Below are 21,742 nucleotides of genomic sequence, written 5' to 3' on the forward strand. Positions count from 1 at the left end.
ACCCTCTCCCGTCCCAAACCTGCACCCTACCGCTCTTACTCCTGTAGTTACTCCTCCTCTCCCTCCCAACCTCACCCTACCTACCCCTCTCTACTCTTGTAGTTACTGACTCCTCCCTCTCCCTCCACAAAACTCACCCTACCCCGTCGTCTACTCTGATAGTTACTCCTCCTCCTCTCCCAACCTGACCCCTACCCTCGTCTATCTGCTGTAGTTTACTCCTCCCTCCTCCCTCCTCTCACCAAACTCACCCTAACCCTCTCTCACTCTGTCGTTACTCCTCCCTCCCTCGCCTCTCGCGCAAACCTCACCCTACCCTCTGCTACTCTGTAGTTACTCCTCTCTCCCCTTTCCAAACTCACCCTACCTCTCTCTACTCTGTAGTTACGTCCTCCCTCTCGAGTCCTTGCAGAACCTCAGCCCTACCCTCTGCGTATTCTGTAGTTTACTTCCTCCCGTCGCACCCGTTCTCCCCAAGACCCCCTCTGCACAACCCTATATACCGCTGCGACTTCTCTATGCTGCTGTAAAGTTTACTTCCTCCCTCCCTCTCCCAAAACCTCACCCTAACCGTGCCTCTCTCCTCACCCTACCCCTCTCTACCCTGTAGTTACTCCTCCCTCCCTCCCTCTCCCTCCCAAAGCCTCACCCTACCCCTCTCTACCCTGTAGTTACTCCTCCCTCTCCCTCCCAAAACCACACACCCCCACCCCCCCTTATTATTCTTATTCCACAACGTGTTGTGTTACAGGCTGAATTCAAAATAAAATTATTTTTTGGGGGGGATAGACATTTTTTTTAGACATTTGTGCAAATTTATTGAAAATKAAATGCAGAAATTTCTCGTTTACATACATTTTCATACCCAAGTCAATACTTTGTAAAAGCACCATTGGCGGTGATTACAGATTTGAGTCGTCTTGGGTCTGTACCAGCTTTGCACATCTGGATTTGGGGATTTTCTTCCATTCTACAGATTTTCAAAAGGATTCTAGTCTGGGCTTTGGCTGGGACACTCAAGGACTATCACGTTCCTTTTCTTGTTATTTTTATTTTTTAATTGACACTTTTTGTCCCCAATTTTGTGGTATTCAATTGGTAGTTACAGTCTTGTCTCATCGCTGCAACTCCCGTACGGACTCGGGAGAGGCGAAGGTCGAGAGCCGCGCGTCCTCCGAAACACAATCCAACCAAGCTGCACTGCTTCTTGACACAATGCCCACTTAACCCGGAAGCCAGCCGCACCAATGTGTCGGAGGAAACACCGTACACCTGGCAACCGTGTTAGCATGCACTRCGCCTGGCGTGCGTGATGGGACGTGATGGGAGTGTGATGGGACAAGGACATCCCTACCGGCCAAACCCTCCCCTAACCCGGACAACGCTGGGCCAATTGTGCGCCGCCCCATGGCTCCCATGGAGCCTGGACTCGAACCCAGAATCTCTAGTGGCACAGCTAGCACTGTGATGCAGTGTCTTAGACTACTGTACCTAAGGACAGTTCCTTGGACTTCATGGTATAGTTTTTGCTCTGACATGCACTATCAACTGTGGGACCTTATATAGACAGGTGTGTTTCTTTCTAAATCATGTCCAATCATGTTGTAGTGATATCCCAAGAATGATCAAAGGATATTGGATACACCTGAGATCAATTTGGAGTGTCAKAGCAAAAGGGTGAGAATACTTATGTAAATAAGTAAACATTTGCAAAAAAATTCTAAAAACATATTTTCACTTTGTTATCATGGGGTATTATGTGTAGATGGGTGAGAAAAAATATAATTAATACATTTAGAATTCAGGTTGTAACACAACAAAATGTGGAATAAGTCAAGGGGTCTGAATACTTTCTGAAGGCACTGTAAAACCACACCCTGTTATCTTATCCAAATTGAGATACAACACATTTCTGAGGAAACCAATTGCCCCAACCTGGTCTCAGGGGTAAACATAACATAGTAAATGTAAATCCGGGATACTCCAATTACTATGATATGTTACAATTTACAATTCATATGATATATTACGAATTKAAATTTGTTGTGGCTAATGCTAACGGTAGCTAGGTGCCTAACGTTAGCTAGGCTAGGGGTTAGGGGTTAAGGTTAGGAGTTAGGTTAAAGGGTTAAGGTTAGGGGAAGGGTTAGCTAACATGCTAAATATTGCAAAGTAGCTAAAAACTAGTAAGTAATTGCAAAGTTACTAATTAGCTAAAATGCTAAAGTTATCCGTGATGAGATTCGAACAAGCAATCTTTGGGTTGCTAGACATTTGCGTTATACRCCTAGCCATTCACCCTGACTTACCACCCTACTTTTCAAACACACCAAGAAAGTTGTGAAGGCACAACAACGCCTTTTCCCCCTCGGGAGACTGACAAAATKTGGCATGGGTCCCCAGATCCTCAAAAGGTTCTACAGCTGTACCATCGAGAGCATCCTGACCGGTCACATAAGGCAACTGTTCGGCATCCGACCATAAGGCACCACAGAGTGTAGTGCGTACGGCCCATCACTGGGACCAAGCTTCGTGCCGTACAGGATCTATATACTAGGCGGTGTCAGAGGAAGGCCCCAAAATATTGTCAGACTCCAGTCACCCAAGTCATAGACTGCCAAGTCTAGGTCCAAAAGGCACCATAACAGCCATAAGACTGCTAAACAATTAATCAAATGGCCACCCGGACTATTTGCATTGACACCCCCCTCGTTTGTTTTTACACTGCTGCTACTCGCTGTTTATTATCTATGCATAGTCACTTTACCCCTACCGACATGTAAAATCTCCTTAGCAAGGTGTCACTTAGATAAATCTGATCATCTGATCTATAAATCACCTAATTTACATTTTACTGAGCATGACCAAATCAATCAATGAAATGTATTTACATCAGTARTTGTCGCAAAGTGCTTATACAGAAACCGAGCATAAAACCCTAGAGAGCAAACAATGCAGATGAAGAAGCATGGATCCCTAYGACATTGAGATGAGTGAATCTGCACAGAGAGGACAAACGAGCAATATATCTACTTCCTTTGATCCTGCCATTCCCACAGGAAGAACACACCCTCGTGACTGGCACACGGGCACTAGGTACAAACACACCCAGGGGGCAAGGAGTTTCTCTCAAATGTTTAAGTCTGGCTACTATAGCCTCGAAGTGGAGTTATTTTACACAACACTGTACTATAGGGATACTATAAATATATTGTATGGATTGTCTATACCAGGTCAAAGCAAAACTTTCACATCACACCCAGTCAGCTCTCCTTTGATCAAATATTGAATAGGTAATTAATTTAAAAAAAGACTTAGTTACCAAATAAATACAAAAGGATGAAGAATGCACCAACTGCCTCTCAACTATTCCAGGAATTTGCCCTGCAAAAGATTCTTGGTGTTTCTTGATAACTGTAAACCTTGATTTGAAATGTCATTTTATGATTCATGATTTTATTCAGATACYATTAGCTGTTGAAGAAGCAGCAGCTGCTCTTCCTGGGGTCTACACAAAACATGAAATAATACTGAACACCAATAGACAAAAACAGCAACACWAATTTAAAAACTAAGAACAATACAACTAAAGTATCTAACGTTTCATAATTAGACCTTCCCATTGAGGTATCAGTGTGGCTTACATTACTTTGACAATGTAATAGCAGTAAATGTTATGTTTGTGTTTATCTTCCTCCTAAACAACACACTGTAGCAACAGCCAGAGCTGCGTTTGAACCAGCAACCATGCGGAAATATAGCTAGTGCACTACCACAAGTGCCATAAAGCTCCTGACATGTTGGTAAAGGGCCTTGGCTTATATGCATACAGGGATACTGTTATTACTAAGGCTACAAGCTGTACATAAATAGCAGTGCAAGGCCATCTAGTGGCCAAGTGGTTATCAAGTACAGTAAAATGCCCCCCATGACTCAACACTAATGTGAAGTAAAGGAAATGGAGGGGTCCATATTGATAGTCTTGATATGGACAGGTGATGATATATTCATGGTGCGCTTCAACTAGCCTGTGTTTTCAGATAAAGGCAGATGAAGGAGAGGAAGCAACTTCAGACTATTGAGACACAGCCTAACCTATACCCCACTTGCAGCTGCTGCTGTGGTCTGAAGATCATGATTTATATTTACAGTGGAGTCGGAGGTAAGCCTTAATGCGTGGTGGGCACACATAGACAGTGTAAATATACCCTCAGTCATCTCAGTCAGCCTTAATGGTTGTTTTGCTCGCCTGTGTGGGTGAGCACTGGCGCCGTCGGTAATTATGAAGTGTGTAAGGTGGAGTAGACTATTGGTATGTGTCTGCCGGGTTGTAGCAACATCACACAAAGACCCCCAGATGGCGCCATAACCTCTCGCTGATCCGAAGGTGAGTGCGAGCTGAGAGCGCACTGAGGGCGAAACAAATATCCAAAAGCTTACAACATTCTTTGCAAGTGAAAAGGTTATAAAAAATTAAAATAAACTACAAAATATATAAAACCTTTGTCATAATAATAGATTGTATAATAAGGGTATTGAATCATAACATGAAATGGTATTAAGGTGTACAAGGTGTCACACGAAGTCACAGTCAAGGGGATTTTTCTTTGGCTTCTTGCCCACCCATCAGTCWCCTGGTTCACGTCACACCAGACCGTCTCATCCAGACGAGCAGACACCTGAAGCTTCAGTCATTCCATGTCTTGAATATGAGAAGATGACACCACTCCAACATATCTAGGATATGGGGTAGAAACAGATAAACAGTTAATTTATTGACAACTCTCATAATAACAGTGGGCTATTTGATCATAATTTGCCACGTGTAGGCAATCATTGGAGACTTAGACAGTGGATAATTACCTTGGAGAACTACTTTTAGAATAGAATGGAATAGAAATATTATCCTAAAAGAGTCAATTTAKGCAGTTGTTTGCAGGTCTGCATAGCGTTATGGTGCCATAACTGGAGTTTTACAAACTGCTGACACAGCTATGCAATCAACTCAGACTACCTCGATTCACTACGCCATGCACGAATCACAGGAATCTCAAATCTTACCGATTTCAAGGGCTACAGGATGCAACTTCTTCCCTAACCAACCAACCGGACACTGCTCGGATCCGCCGCACGGCCAGCTGAACTTTGACTCTCATTCTTTTCTGGAATATAATGGGAATAACGGTCTCTACAGTCCCGGGATGTATGAGTTTGGGTTCCCCACCTCTTACGGTTGTTACGGATCTTATATGGGCTCTTCACCTCTCACTACGGACACAGGTGGGTAACATTATCACAGTATTTCCCTATTTGTTGATTCGAATGTGGCTGTGCCCTTGATCATTGAATGCCGCTATTTGTYTGCTCCTAAGTGTGGACCGAGGTAAAAGTAGTTTGATATTGGATATTTGGTGGATAGTGTGTTTTATTTCATCAATAGCTATTGAACCAAGCGTGCCATGACTATGAAAATGTTATACTCTGAATCAGGGAGGATAGACAAAAGATCACCGGCTTTATAGCAAATAAAAAGTGGATTTTTTCTCTATCCTCCGATTCAGAATATATAATTTTCATAGTCCATGGCACGCTTTGTGTAAGAGCTATTGAAGACCCCCCCCCCCCAAAAAAGTATAATAATTAGAATAAAAGAAAAAGCAGTGGATTTTTGTCCCTCCTCGCTGATGAAAATAGACCTGAGTGTACAAAACATTAGGAGCACCTGCTCTTTCAATGCACACGACTGACAGATGAATCCAGGTGAACATATAATCCTTATTGGATGTCACTGTTATTAATCCACTTTAAATCAGTGTAGATGAAGGGGAAAGACAGGTTGAAAGAAGGATTTTTAAGCCTGAGATAATGGAGACATGGATTGTGTGCATGTGCCATTCAGAGGGTGAATGGGCAAGACAAAATATTTAAGTGCCTTTGAACAGGGTGTTTGCAGGCTCATGGTTTGAGTGTGTCAACAACTGCAACGCTGCTGGGTTTTTCAAGCTAAACAGTTTCCTGTGTGTACAAAGAATGGTCCACCACCCAAAGGACATCCAGCCAACTTGACTCAAGTGTGGGAAGCATTAGAGTCCAACATGGGCCAGCCTCCCTATGGAACACTTTCTACACCTTGTAGTGCCATGCCCCCTATACATTGAGGTTGGTCTGCGGGCAAAAGAGAGTGCCACATAATTTTCATAGTGATGGCATGCTTTGTGTAAGAGCCATTGAAGATTGAAAGCCAACCCCCCCCCCCCCAAAAAAAATCCCCATGGCATGCTTGGTCCAATAGCTATTGACGAGAGAAAACAGAATATCCAATATAATTTTTTTTTTATCTTGGTTAAATGTGTATGTATCAATTATGTGCAGTTATGCAAATCCAAATGTGTACGCAAACRTGTAATACTCTCCTTTTATAAATAACCCATCATTTCCCTATCATTTGGTAATTTCTGTACTTTTCAGAAACATTCTGTTGGCTCTTTATGCCAGGTTTTGTTTTAATCATAGTACAGGATCCATTGTGTTAATCAATGATAGTCCTACTATTAATGGTCATACACATTTTCTCAGAGAAAGAGGAGAAGGAGCCAGAAGTCCGAATGGTAAAGGGAAAACCAAAGAAAGTCCGGAAGCCCAGAACCATCTACTCCAGCCTGCAGCTGTGCGCGCTCCAGTGCAGGTTCCGAACGAGGCAGTATCTGGCGCTACCTGAGCGTGCGGAGCTGGCCGCTTCACTGGGACTCACACAGACACAGGTGCGCCATGTTCATTTTCTGACCACGATGGACTTCAATGATAATCATTTATGATTTAAAATAGTATTATTTTCATTATATGCTAAATGTATTTCATATGTACAGTAAGTGCATTGTATTGTATACAAGTGCACTACACTTTCTGCCAAGAGGTCTGGAGTTGTAAGGCACTTGTCTGGAGGTAGCAGTGTGCTTGTATGACGGGAATTTCAAACACCATCTATACTTCCTCTCCCAGGTGAAGATTTGGTTCCAGAACCGTCGCTCAAAGTTGAAGAAGCTATGTAGAAACGGCCAGATGCCACCGGAACAGCCGGAGACCCCGTGTGACTCCCCTAGGTCCAGCAGCTCTCCTCAGGCTACAACGGTGCACTGGGCCCCCCATGGGATTACCGAGACAGGAGGCTCAAGCAATGAGCAGAACTGTATCCCTCCAAGCACCCCATCCTTTTACAGTAACTACTCTTGGTACTCAGCAACAGACTCTGTGGMACTCTCCCAGCAGAGTCCAGTACTATATCAGCCACAGAACCCTTCAGCTGATGTGGGTTCAATTTATTGATATACAGGACTAAAAATAATGAAAACCTGCTAATGGGAAAATCTATGTGTGGACTCTACTTTCACCTGGCAGGAATATGAGCAATTTTTATWTAGCAGATAAACAGTTTATGACCAGTTTATTTCAACGAATTCCTGTMTGTTTGAGAATAACATTGATATTGAATATTGTGTAATAAATGTGCCATATTGTACATATGACAAGAATGTGGCCTAAGGAACTTAAAAGGCATCGCTTCAATAGAATTAGTGTAAATACCTAAAGCAAGGTATCTAATTGGTCTAGAGGAAAAACGAAATAAGTTACTAACAATGTAGAGCTGGAGGTTGATGTGATTAGAGACTATTAGTAGGGCTGAATACGTCACGCAGCCAAACAACGCAGCATCAATAACATCAACTCATGACATAATCAGCCCAGCGGACTTACGATACTCTGCAAACCTTGCAGTCCTAACAACGTTAACACAAGATAATCTTATGATGCCGTCAGTCAGAGAGAAGAATGTGCTCCCCAGATTAGAATTCATTTGATTTCCTGAAACATAAAGTCAAATGTGTTATAGTAACATTGCAATGACCACATATTGTTTCCTAATATTTTGTCAGACAAAAAAGTGAAAGGTAAATTATGATATGCTAATGATTCAAAGACAGACACTGTTTCTAATTAAAAGTGAACTAAAGCTTTATTTAAATAATAAAATGTATTTTCTACACAGAAGTCCTACAAAATACTGCACTAGTGCAGTCTCATTTGAGTCAATATCAATGCCCAGTTTCTTAGTCTCTCTCTGGTGCTAACCCTGGGTCAGTTTGGGGTTTTACCTCTTCATAGATGTTGATGTGACTGGGGTGTGAACAGCTGATCTGAAAAGAGGGATTAGACGCCTATTGGCGATGGCTCATCCTCCTCGGGTAGTTTGGTGAGAATATCCACACCGTCAGTGGTGATGACTACTGTGTGTTCAAACTGGGCTGACCTGAACACACACACACATACAGGTTAAGCCGGGGTATCAGTGACACTTTGGGCTATAACCCTTTATGTCAGTCGTATGAAGGCTGTCAGTGGCCTACCTCTTGTCGTCTGCAGACACTGCTGTCCACTTGTCCTTCAAGATTCTGAACTCTGACGATCCTTCCATCAATATGGGCTCTGCATACACAGATTTAACATTAAAAGGATACTTCGGGATTTTGGCACAATGAMTGGAAGTCTACGGGTATCTGCTAGCATGCTAGTAGATACCCATAGACTTCCCGTCATTGCGCTAACACGAGACAGCATTGGCTCTACCTCTAACTTCCTTCATACTGGATGTAGAGACATAAAAACTGCATTCATGAGTTCATCTGACTCTGGGGAAGTAGATAAAGGGCCTCATTGGGGCAGCAGGTAGCCTAGTGGTTAAAGTGTTGGACTTGTAACCGAAAGGTTGCAAGATCGAATCCCCGAGCAGATAAGGTCAAATCTGCCTTTCTGCCCCTGAACAAGGCAGTTAACCCACTGTTCCTAGTCCGTCATTGWAAATAAGAATTTGTTCTTAACTGACTTGCCTAGTTAAATAAATAAAKRWKAAATAAGGCAAAATCCTGACGTATCCCTTTAACACACCTGCAGCTAGATACACACACTCCTATTCATCATAAGATGCAAAATTCATCATACTGGCTTTATGTCTGTATTTTGAAAGTTATATATCTTCAAACTTGACTGCTGACATGCTAAACATTTTGGGACTATATCAACATTGGACTAACTCCACCCTAAAACAAATACCAAAAGATTGTTTTAGGGTGGAGTTTTCCTTTAACATATACACTGACAGACATAGGACATGTAACTGACCTATAGTGAAAGCCATCCCTTCATCCATGGTCATATCATTGGTATTAGCTGTCAGATAAATGAGAAAGTGATATTTAGGTCCAATATACTATAGGTAGGGTTGCAAAATTCCTGGATCTTTCAATAAATTCCCCAGTTATGCAGAAATCCGGGTTGGAGGAGTCTGGATTTCCTGCTTATTCCTACAACTGGGATTTCAGGAAAACCAGAGAGTTTATTAAAAGTTCCTGTAATTTTGCAACCCTAWCTCTAGGTAATGGTGAATGAGTGGACCATATAAAACTGTAGGATTGCTGTGAGATACCAACTCTTACCATGGTGCCAGATCTCAGGATGGCAATGGAAGTAGGAGCCTATGCCATGCCCAATGAAGTCGGGACACACATGGAAACCATTGGAATGGGCTATTTCACTGTCGGAGGAAGAGAGGGCCAGTAGATTATACTAAACAACAAAGGGGTTGGTTGTGTGTGTGTGTGTGTGTGTGTGTATGTACCTGATAGTGTTACCTATAACACACAGTGGAGCCCCAGGTTTACAGGCAGCAATGGCCTCATCTCTACACTTCCTGGCTGTCTTCACTAGCTTTAGCCCCACCTCGTCCACACAGCCAATCAGGAACGTCTCTGAAGTGTCACCATGGTAACCCTCCAGATAGACCTGGTGAATGGGGGAGGGGGATCAGGAATGTGGATTGTGCATGTGTGTGTGCATGAAGAGGGATAAAACTCACGTCACATCAACGTTGATAATGTCTCCATCTTGTAGTTGCTGGGTGTCAGGTATGCCATGGCAGACCACGTTATTGACCGAGGTGCAGACTGATTTGGGGAAAAGGCCCCCAGATCTTTCAGTTGCGGGAGGGGTACGCGTTGTGACGGAATCGTCTCCTGGTGGACGATGAAAATCTATCTCGTCTGTCATCATGCCAATCTGGGGTCAGAGATAAAAGCTATGACTTTATTAACTTGTAATGTCGCAAGCAAAGCAGGCAGGCAGGCAGCAGGCAGGCCAGAGACAGACAGGACAGGGACAGACAGACAGACAGACAGACAGACAGACAGACAGACAGACAGGACAGACAGGACAGAACAGACAGACAGACAGACAGACAGACAGACAGACAGACAGACAGACAGACAGACAGACAGACAGACAGACAGACAGACAGACAGACAGACAGACAGACAGACAGACCAGACAGAGCAGACAGACCAGACAGACAGACAAGAACAGACAGACAGACAGGACAGACAGACAGACAGGACAGACAGACAGACAGACAGACCAGACAGAACAGCAGACAGACAGACAGACAGACAGACAGACGACAGACAGACAGGACAGACAGAACAGACAGTAACAGACAACAGGACAGACAGACAGACAACAGACAAGACAGACAGACAGACAGACAGCAGTACGCAGAGGACAGACAGACGACAGACAGACAGACAGACGACAGACAGACGACGGACAGACACGACAGACAGACAGGACAGGACAGCAGAATCATGACAGACAGATCAGAAGACATACGGACAGACAGGACAGAAGCAGACAAGACAGACAGACAGCAGACAGACAGAGAGACAGACAGGACGACAGCGAGACAGACAGACAGACAGACAGACAGACAGGACAAACAGACAGAGACAGACCAGACAGACAGACAGACAGAACGACAGTACAGAAGACGAAGACAGACCAGACAGACAGACAGAACAGGACAGACAGACCAGACAGAAGAGCAGACATACAGACAGCAGACAAGCGACAGACAGACAGACAAGCAGACAGACAGCAGACAGACAGACAAGACAGACAGCGACAGACAGACAGAACAGACAGACATGACAGACAGCAGAGACGACAGAACAGAACAGACAGACAGAGAGACAGACAGACACACACACACACACTCACACACACACACCACACACACACCACAACCACACACCACACCACACACACCACACACACACACACACACCTTTGAGACTGCGTCCGGCCAGCAGCAGTATCTGTCTGGCTAGCTGGCAGGCTCTGGTCAGGCCTGGATTGCTCCTGGTCTTTGATCTCTATGTAGTCTGGCCAGTCTGGGACCTGACCACTGTTCACATAGTCAGGCCTCAGGATGTGCTATAGACAGACAGAGAAAGAGAGAGAGAGAGACAGAAAGGAGAGCGAGGGAGAAAGAGAGAGGAGGGGGAAGAGTGAGATGGAGAAAGGGGGGGGGAGAGGGCAGAGGACAGTCATTTTATTGTATCACAAGGGCTGTGTTTGAGAGCATCAAAACTGTGATATATCATGGGTCAATTGTGATTGACTGACTGATCTACAAATCATATTGAGTAGTTATTCATGATGCAAAGTGATTTGTAGATCAGTCAGTCTCGACTCGCCTTTCAAGTCAGCTGCAATGTTGAACGCGCCCAATGCATGAGGTAAGTGATCCATTGTAACTTGGGCAGTGACTGGCAGAGCGAGAAATGTGATGTATTGTGGGATATTGAGTACATACTGTACCTACCTTGGGCACTGAATAGGCTGGTCTGACGACAGCCGGACTGACTACACTGTGAGAGCTCTTCCACTTCCTCCAGAAGAACTGCCGGTGCTGCTGGGATTGGACACCCCAGGGTGAGCCACACCCCCACAGTCCACACACCCTCTGGAGGAAACCCCCCAATCCTGGAAAGAGACAGACACACATACAGATAATCAGACTGAAAAGGAAACGAAGCACCTAAATTGCCATTATGAAAATTGCTAAACAGTAGATCACTTTTTTACTTTAAACCCACACACACACACACACACACACACACACACACACACACACACACACACACACACACACACACACACACACACACACACACACACCTCTCCTCTAGTACATGATCACCTAATAGTACTGCTTGTGGGTCTTTGTGGAGTATTCCAGTGGTACACTCCCACCAATTACAGAGCGAAGATAATATTATTAGCCAATAAGGATTAATGTAGTCAAAATATAACTATGACACGGCAGACATCTATATGGCTCTGGACTACAGACAGTCATTCCATTATAGACTCTCTGAGAGGGTTCTAATAGAAAGTAATATCTTTAAATATTAGCTCGTCCACTCATGGTTTGCCGGCAGCTTAACTAATTGATCAGTCACATGTGAAAATCAGGTGACTTTGACACTGATTGATTTGACTCAATATGACATGTAAAGGCCTATATTAATCAACTCAAAGCAAATTGAGACAACATTTGCAAACGTCAGCTTAGCCCAGAAACTGATCTAAGGATAGTAAATCTGGTTTCCACCCTAATGGCAAAGGTTAGGATTGGGGGAAGAGTACTAATCCTAGATCTTTCGTCAAGGGCCACTTATACAAGGTGCAGACACGACAGGCGCCCCACGTTTGTTTACATCCGCAAAAGACAGCACCCACCTGACAGGCCGTCAAGCCTGCCAATCCCATAGGTCTAAAGTCTGTCCAAATGAGACATGTAGTTTTATTTCAATTACACAACTGTCAGTATAGATTACAGCTGTCAACCTCACGTTATGAAACACGCGTCCTCTGATCAGTGTAATCAGTGTAATGCTTTTCAAAGGTTGTCATCTTTTAATTTGAAGTTCTATTAGAAGCATTGTTTTCATATCGCTCATTCGCCATCTTCGGATCAACATATGTTGGTGGTTATCTGATTATTGACTTATTCGCGAATTCTTACCTGCTCTTGATAGAAGTTTAGCACCACTGGGCGCCGCCATATTGTTTGTAGTGGATGATCACATTACATTGCGTCATGGATTGGATTTGCATAGATTCACTCAGAGCCATAAAATGATGTTCAAGACAAGCAAGCACACACACATATTTTTGGAGGGAAATGCCATMATTTAGTCCATCTCCCAGTCGAATGTATTGACCAATCAAATATTGAATGTCTTACGAGAGAAATACGATCTATTCCTTCTTCGAGGAGGAGGTTTAATGGCGGTTGGCATCCAACAAATGTTGCATTACCGCAACCTACTGGACTGGAGTAAAAACCCCATATACCTTGCTTGAATTTTTATTTGATATTTTATAAGTAAAACAAATACCCTACCATCTAATACTACACTCACAAAAAAAAATTGTGGCCTACAGCCTGAAAGGATGGGATACCACCACTTAACACACCCTGTAACTCTTCTGATGTCAAATCTCGCACACACAAATACCTTGAATGCATCTCTGCAGCTGCCACCACAACCTCTCTTTTCTGTGACTTACGCTCCATCCCTGCAGTACAGTTGATAACTATTACGATAAATGCCAAAAATCCAATCTTGCTGAAACATATATCACTTGTTGGTTTATCCCTCTCTACCGGTACAGATCTACTACTCACACCACTCCTCTCGGGATCTCTCCCTCTTGACCCATCTTCCTCTACTTTCTTCACTGGCTCAGCATATGACATTTTCTGCATTACTCTAACCCTGGAAACCTCAACCTGCCTCTCTCGCAAGGGACATTTCTGATCCCAGGCCCCATGGGCACCCTTGCAATACCACTACTTTCCCCAATGCTACAAATTCCTTTGTCTCATGCCCTTCTGCACACTTCTCACACCTAGGAACCTCCCTCCTACACACTGCTGCCACATGCCCATAAGTGTGACACCTGTAACAACGTAATGTATTCGGCACAAAGCTCATACAGGATAACTTATATATCCTAACATCACTTTGTTGGGCAAAGACTCAACATCAAAACTCAAAAGAACAGACAATGACTCTTCTGTTTCACCACTCACGCCACCCTGTCTGCGTCGCACCAAACGGCAAGCATCGCAAACACCGTGAATCTTCCCCTTCAGTTGGTCAGCTTTCACATTTACCCCTACCCCAGTGATCACTCCTTTCAATGGCACACTTTCCTTGACAGCAACACAATTAAAATCTCCTTCCCCCATTTGTTTAACACTGAGTTCCTGCACCCTCTGACCAGCAGAATCACAAACAATTATCACAAGATCTCTTCTGGTTACCCTCACCGATTCCACAGCACCCAACTCGGTTTTCACCCACCCTGAAACCACAMATGAATCAGCCAGAAGGCAAGGGTCCATTTTTTCCTAAAACTTCACTCCTACTGTCAGAGACTCATCTTTATCCTAACCCTTGTTGCATACCTCCGATAACTTCACTACACCTACCACCTCCGATAACTTCACCACACCTACCACCTCCGATACTTCACCACACCTACCACCTCCGATAACTTCACTACACCTACCACCTCCAATACTTCGCCCTCATTCACTTCCATTTCTCCTCCTGTCTTAAACTCACTCTGCTTACACTTTCTACCATTCTTCTTTAACAAGCCATCTCCCTTTTGTTCGCCATTTTGAACTAACTCAAGCTCACCCTCTTCCTCTCTCTCTCTCTTAGACCTCCTCTGCCTCTATTTTTTCCTCCAYTCCTCCGTATTCCAAGTATAAGTCTACTGCATTTCTCCTGACATACTTCTTGTTCTTGCCTTGTCAAGGGACGCTATTTAACCAGCTGTCACGGGATGTAGCGCTCAACAGTGCATCCCACTTGTAAAGCCTACAATCTATTCCAGAGGCTCATCAGCTTTTTATAGAGTGCAAAAGCATGTTCCTTCGCTTACGGCCATACCAGCCTGAATACGCCCAATCTCGTCCGATGTCAGAAGCTTTACAGGGTCGGGCCTGGTAAATACTTGGATTGGAGACTGCCTGGGAATTCCAGGTGCTGTAAGGTTTTTGTCCAGTAGGGTGTACTGGTCTCGGGTATTATAAAGGAGCAACTGATGAGCCTTTTATTCATAACAGTAAAAATATTATGATGTTGGTCTGTCCTGCTGATGTCAAAACCAAAAATGATTGGTAATTTAGGCTAGAATTACCAGTGAGGATATCAATTTAGGGTTCAAACAGCAGGATCAACACCTCAGTATCAGGTCACCATGTGAGTGAAGAGGTTGGTGACCACCAATAGCAGGCCTACTTGTCACATATTGCTTTATCCTCTCTAGTGAGTTAACAAAAGTCGCCAACAAGCATTTTCTTTTTAAATGTTGTTTGTTGGGATTATTTCGCCTACACATAAATCACTTTTTCCCTAACATTTGACAGATAAAAATGAAAACTGTTCAGTAAAACAATAATTTTCACCCTTTATCATCATTCAGATAAATAAGATCCATTAAACTAACCCCCAAGGGCTTTCAACCACTATTAGACTACTACTACACAGGATCTTGGTCAGTATAGGCCTACAGAGGACAGTATTTCCCTCTATAGCAGTCAGCACAAACATTAGTTACAATTTGTAACACATAGACAAGACCAACTAGAAGTGTACAATGAGAATGTAGGACAACAACCCTGTTCTTCTCACTTACAGACACCTCGACAAGGTTAGAAAGACACCACTAGTTCTACTGAAAATATCTTTTTTTTCTACTGGCAATTACTCAAGTCAAATATTGGCCTCGCCTTCCAAAATCCTGTCTATTTTACTTACTTCCCCAGGCTTAGGAACTACTGAGAAAAGCTTTGGTTTCTGAGGATAGTCAAACATTAAACTGCATGCTGTGTAGCAGAAACATAATTTGTAAAGTGATCAACCAAAGAAAAAGCATCTCAGCTGTGCTCTTTTTGGATGTGTGTGTGTGTGTGTGTGTTTGACTGTTTGACCCTACAAACATTGCGTGAAGACCATTATCAACAATACTCTGGATGTTTGTCAGCAGGAAACCTGTATAGCCTTCTATTCTACAGTCTCTGCCAAGAGGTCTAGATCTAGAACTTTATGGCACAGGAGAGAGAGAGCGAGAAAGGGAGAGAGAGAGAGAGAGAGAGAGAGAGAGAGAGAGAGAGAGAGAGAGAGAGAGAGAGAGAGAGAGAGCGAGGTGAGAGCAGGGAGAGCGGAAGAGGCTAGGGGAAGAGAGCGAGAGAGGAGAGGAGAGCGAGAGAGGCGAGAGAGAGAGAGAGAGAGAGAGCGAGAGAGGAGAGGAGAGAGGAAGAGAGAGAAGCGAGAGAGAGAGCGAGAAAGAGAGCGAGAGAAAGAGCGAGGAGAGAGAGACGAGGAAGAGAGCGGAGAGAGAGGAGAGAGCGAGAGAGAGAGAGAGAGAGAGAGAGAGAGAGAGCGAGAGAGAGAGCAAAAGAGAGAGAGAGAGAGCGAGAGAGAGAGCGAGAGAGAGGACGAGAGGAGCGAAGAGAGAGCGAGAGAGAGAGAGAGAGAGAGAGAGAGAGCGCAAGAAAGAGAAAGAGAAGGGCAGTAGCTACATATGAGGACATTGGAGTCTCAACTTACTGTTGAGAGTTATAACAGTAGAATACACAAGGTGCAATTTCGAACATGGTTGAACACAGCAGCTTTCCACTTATTATATGTCACTCACTGACGGTCACTCAGTTAGCCCATGTCAGTAGTTAGTCTAGCCAGCTATCTAAACTTATAGTAATCATGTTTGAATTACCGACTGGGCACGCATGGCACATGCAGGAAATTCACTTTAAAACTCCCCCCCCAAAAAAATGTCTGCTAACAGATCAATAAACTCAGACCCTAGCTATGGCCTTGAGAGAGAGAGATGGACTCAAATGGGAAATATATACAAGAAAATATACTTTTTCCCAAACACATAGTGTAGAAACTTTAGTGTCCAAATAACCAGCGCGTCCTAGACCTTTTGTCTGAGGACCAACTAGGGTCACCCAGCCACATAATAATTCACACAGGCACAAACAACTTGAGAATACAGCAGGAAAGGGTGGCCACAGCACTCAAGGGATTGATTGAAAAAGTTTCCTACTTTCCCCAATGCACAAGTGGTTATCTCCACCCTGCTACCACGAAAAGACTTCCACCCTGCTACCATACAGCGGGTAAACGCAAGTATTACCCGTGACCGTGCCTCAAAACCACAAGTTTACCTGACCCACCACTCCACCCTGGACTTGAACAGCCTCTATGACCAGGTCCACCTCTACAAGGCAGCAGAGCGCACCTTCGCCAGGACCCTAAAGGACATCGCCCTCAACCACAGCCCCAACACTTCACACAGGAGCAACAGATCAACAAACACCCCGCCCAGACCAGCGAGACACTCTCCCAGACCTGCGGGACCCCCCCTAAGACCTACACATAGAGGACCCACGCCGAGAGGACCTACAATACCAGTCAAAAGTTTGGACACAAAGTTTGGACAAAAACAAGGGGTTTTCTTTATTTTTACTATTTTCTACATTGTAGAATAATAGTGAAGACATCAAAACTATGAAATAACACATATGGAATCATGTAGTAACCCAAAAAGTGTTAAACAAATCAAAATGTATTTTATATTTCATATTATTCAAAGTAGCCACCCTTTGCCTTGATGACAGCTTTGCACACTCTTAGCATTCTCTCAACCAGCTTCATGAGGAAGCTCCTGGAATGCATTTCAATTAACAGGTGTGCCTTGTTAAAATAATTTATTTCCTTCTTAATCCGTTTGAGTCAATCAGTTGTGTTGTGACAAGGTAGGGGTGGTATACAGAAGATAGCCCTATTTGGTAAAAGATCAAGTCCATTTTACAGCAAGAACAGCTCAAATAAGCAAAGAGAAAACGACAGCCCATCATTACTTTAAGACATAAAGGTCAGTCAATACGGAACATTTCAAGAACTTTTAAAGTTTCTTCAAGTGCAGTCGCAAAAACCATCAAGTGCTGTGATGAAACTGGCTCTCATGAGGACCGCCACAGGAAAGGAAGACCCAGAGTTACCTCTGCTGCAGAGGATAAGTTCATTAGAGTCAACTCCACCTCAGATTGCAGCCCAAATAAATGCTTCACAGAGTTCAAGTAACAGACATATCTCAACATCAACTGTTCAGGGGATATTGTGTGAATCAGGCCTTCATGGTCGAATTGCTGCAAAGAAACCACTACTAAAGGACACCAATAATAAGAAGAGACTTCCTTGGGCCAAGAAACATGAACAATGGACATTAGACCAGTGGAAATCTGTCCTTTGGTCTGATGAGTCCAATTTTGAGATTTTTGTTTCCAACAGCAGCGGTCTTTGCGAGATGCAGAGTAGGTGAACGGATTATCTCYGCATGTATGGTTCCCACCGTGAAGCATGGAAGAGGAGGTGTGATGGTGCTTTGCTGGTGACATTGTGATTTATTTAGAATTCAAGGCACACTTAACCAGCATGGCTACCACAGCATTCTGCATCGATACCATCCCATCTGGTTTGCGCTTAGTGGGACTATCATTTGTTCAACAGGACAGTGGCCCAACACACCACCAGGCTGTGTAAGGGCTATTTGACCAAGAAGGAGAGGGATGGAGTACTGCATCAGATGACCTGGTCTCCACAATCACCCGACTTCAACCCAATTGAGATGGTTTGCAATGAGTTGGACCGCAAACTGACGGAAAAGCAGCCAACAAGTGCTCAGCATGTGGGAACTCCTTTAAGACTGTTAGAAAAGCATTCCAGGTGAAGCTGGTTGAGAGAATGTCAAGAGTGTGCAAAGCTGTCATCAAGGCAAATGGTGGCTACTTTGAAGAATCTCAAATATAAAGTATTAGATTTGTTTAACACTTTTTTGGTTACTACATGATTCCATATGTGTTATTGCATACAGTAGTTTTGATGTCTTCACTATTATTCTACAATGTAGAAAATAGTAAAAATAAAGAAAAACTCTAGAATGAGTAGGTGTCCAAACTTTTGACTGGTACTGTACATCCAGACCATAGCACCACATCCATACGTCCACCCCTGTTACGCACGCCTCTATGAAGAGGGAACGCAACACCCTGCTACAACTCAACTCTCTGTGAAGTGAAAGAGGTATGGGACTGTAGGTGTGAGAAAGGACGACAAAAGGCAGAATTGACCGTTTACTAGGATTTTATTCCTTTACACGGTAATATGGGGAAAAGGGGCTGGACAGAACCAAAGAAAGTAAATGTCAAAGCTCCCCCTCTCCTATCTAACCTGCCTACCCACTACTTACCTAACTTAGCACCACCTGGTGCACTAACCAAAATACAGGGGGTGGTCCACCCAGGTCTTACCTAGTGTGCCTAGACAGTGAATATACTACGGGTATATGTATGCCCGCGGGCCTCTTGCCTAAACACTCCCTAGGTGCCTTCCCCTTCCCCCCTGGCAACAAATGAAACAGAACATCAAACAATTACTCAAACAAACTAAGAAACAAAGGACATCAAATAAGCTCTCTGAGCAACAATCTCACACAGAACATACCAACTGCTCCCAGCAACAACTAACACAGTACATACCAAATCGCTTTCTGATAAACAACCAACACTATATATGACCCTCAGCCATGATCTCTCTAAATCACAATCAATATTTCTGCAATCTCCTCAGCCTGCCAATGATCTCAGCCTGCCAATGATCTCTCTCTTCTGAACAGAACACTGGCTTTTATAGCTTCATAAGGCATGCGTCTTGACGAGGGGGCGGGGTCAGCTCTCCAATCATCAATTGGGGCCGACCAATCAGCTGCTTGGGGAGAATTTCAGGAAGCCATCTCCTGAAACACACACACTCAAAAACAAACTACAACACAGAAACTGGGGAACGTAACAACCCCAAACAATCAATACCCCCACCCAAAGCAACCATGCCCACACCCCATATAGGCCCCCTCAGCTCAGACCTTTGCCCCTCCTGCCCACCCCATGCCGCCCACTCCTGCAAAGAGGGCCTCAACATGAAAGTCACACATACGGCCAGGCCGTGAGCAGGTAAACAAGCCCAAACCCCACTCTTACACTAGCCCAAGCCAATGGCATGTACCAGATGCTCAGCAGGCTCTGCTCACACTTACTAGTCTGAGGCCGAACCACACAAAAACAACACTAGACACAATGGAACACATAGCTTTTACTATTGCATCCTGAAAAATACTAGGTCTGAGGTCATCTGCCTTCGGCCTAAAGAGCAGTAACCCAGACTTCATCAAATAAATTGGATATACAGACATTGTCATCCTACAAGAAACATGGTATAAATTAGATGGACCCACTGGTTGCCCTCTAGGTTACAGAGAGCTGGTAGTCCCATCCACCAAACTACCAGGTGTGAAACAGGGAAGCAACTCAGGGGGTATGCTAATTTGATATAGAGCAGACCTAACCCACTCTATTAAATTAGTCAAAACAGGAACATTTTACATCTGGCTATAAATGAATAAGGAAATTATCTCAATAGAGAAAAATGTCCTCATGTGTGCTACCTATATCCCCCAATAGAATCCCCATACTTTAACGATGACAGCTTCTCCATCCTAGAGGGGGAGATCAACCATTTCCAGGCCCAGGGACATGTACTAGAACAAGAACCTGACACACTCAGCACACATGGGGGTAAACACCTACCTGGAGGTGACAGCAGTCCCTCTCCCATATGCCCCGCTAGACACAACACATGACAACATAACCGAAAAAAAGGGTCACAACTCCTGCAGCTCTGTCAGACGCTGGGTATGTACACAGTCAATGGTAGACTTYGAGGGGACTCCTACGGTAGGCACACCTATAGCTCATCTCTTGGCAGTAGTACTGTAGACTACTTTATCACTGACCTCAACCCAGAGTCTCTTAGAGCGTTCACAGTCAGTCCACTGACAGCCCTATCAGATCACAGCAAAATCACACTATTTGAACAGAACTGAGCTCAATCATGAGGCATCAAAGCCAAACAAACTGAATAATATTAAGAAGTGCTATAGATGGAAGGAAAGTAGTATGKAAATCTAGCAAAAACAATTATCCCTTCTAGACAATTTCTTGGACAAGTGAAGGTGTAATAGTGAAGGTGTAAACTTGACAGTAGAAAATCTTAACAGTATATTTGAGCTCTCAACGTACATATCAAATCTAAAAATGTCAAGCAGACAACCTAAGAAAATTGACAAAACTGACAAATCGTTTGATGAAGAATGCAAAAACCTAAGAATGAAATTTAAAAACCTATTCAACCAAAAACATAGAGACCGAGAAAACCTGAGCCTACGCCTTCACTATGGTGAATCACTAAAACAATACAAAAATACCCTACGGAAAAAGATGGAACACCATGTCAGAAATCAGCTCAATGTAATTGAAGAACCCATAGAATCTAACCACTTCTGGGAAAATGTGAAAACTCTAAACAAACAACACGAAGAGTTATCTATCCAAAATGCAGATGTATGGATTAACCACGTCTCCAATCTTTTTGGTTCTATAACAAAGAACAAACAGCAAAAACATAAATGATCAAATACAAATCTTAGAATAAACTATTAAAGACCACCAGAACCTACTGGATTCTCCAATTACACTGAATGAACGACAGGACAAAATACAAACCCTCCAACCAAAAAAGGCCTGTGGGGTTGATGGTATCCTAAATGAAATTATAAAATATACACCCCACAAATTCCAATTGGCTATATGTAAACTCTTTAACATCATCCTCGACTCTGGCATATTCTCCAATATTTGGAACCAAAGATC

General features: G+C 43.7%; 2 protein-coding genes across 2 annotated transcripts; one reads left to right on the plus strand and one right to left on the minus strand.

Annotated features, from left to right (window-relative positions):
* The first annotated feature begins 4,883 nt into the window (after window positions 1-4,883).
* LOC111957200 (homeobox protein Dlx2b-like) lies at window positions 4,884-7,431 on the plus strand. The gene is made up of 3 exons (XM_023977967.2): window positions 4,884-5,280; window positions 6,577-6,761; window positions 7,000-7,431. The coding sequence occupies exons 1-3, from the start codon at window positions 4,995-4,997 to the stop codon at window positions 7,321-7,323; spliced, it is 795 nt and encodes a 264-aa protein (XP_023833735.1). The 5' UTR covers window positions 4,884-4,994; the 3' UTR covers window positions 7,324-7,431.
* A 554-nt stretch (window positions 7,432-7,985) lies between these two features.
* On the minus strand, window positions 7,986-11,890 carry metap1d (methionyl aminopeptidase type 1D (mitochondrial)). Its single transcript, XM_023977969.2, is given in 9 exon segments — window positions 7,986-8,305; window positions 8,403-8,481; window positions 9,175-9,222; window positions 9,489-9,586; window positions 9,671-9,834; window positions 9,904-10,107; window positions 11,166-11,235; window positions 11,237-11,316; window positions 11,708-11,890. Coding segments are annotated over 9 exon segments (1,026 nt in total). The 3' UTR covers window positions 7,986-8,205.
* Between the last annotated feature and the right edge of the window lie 9,852 nt (window positions 11,891-21,742).

This window comes from Salvelinus sp. IW2-2015, linkage group LG32 (assembly GCF_002910315.2).
Source record: "Salvelinus sp. IW2-2015 linkage group LG32, ASM291031v2, whole genome shotgun sequence".
Taxonomy (NCBI): domain Eukaryota; kingdom Metazoa; phylum Chordata; class Actinopteri; order Salmoniformes; family Salmonidae; genus Salvelinus; species Salvelinus sp. IW2-2015.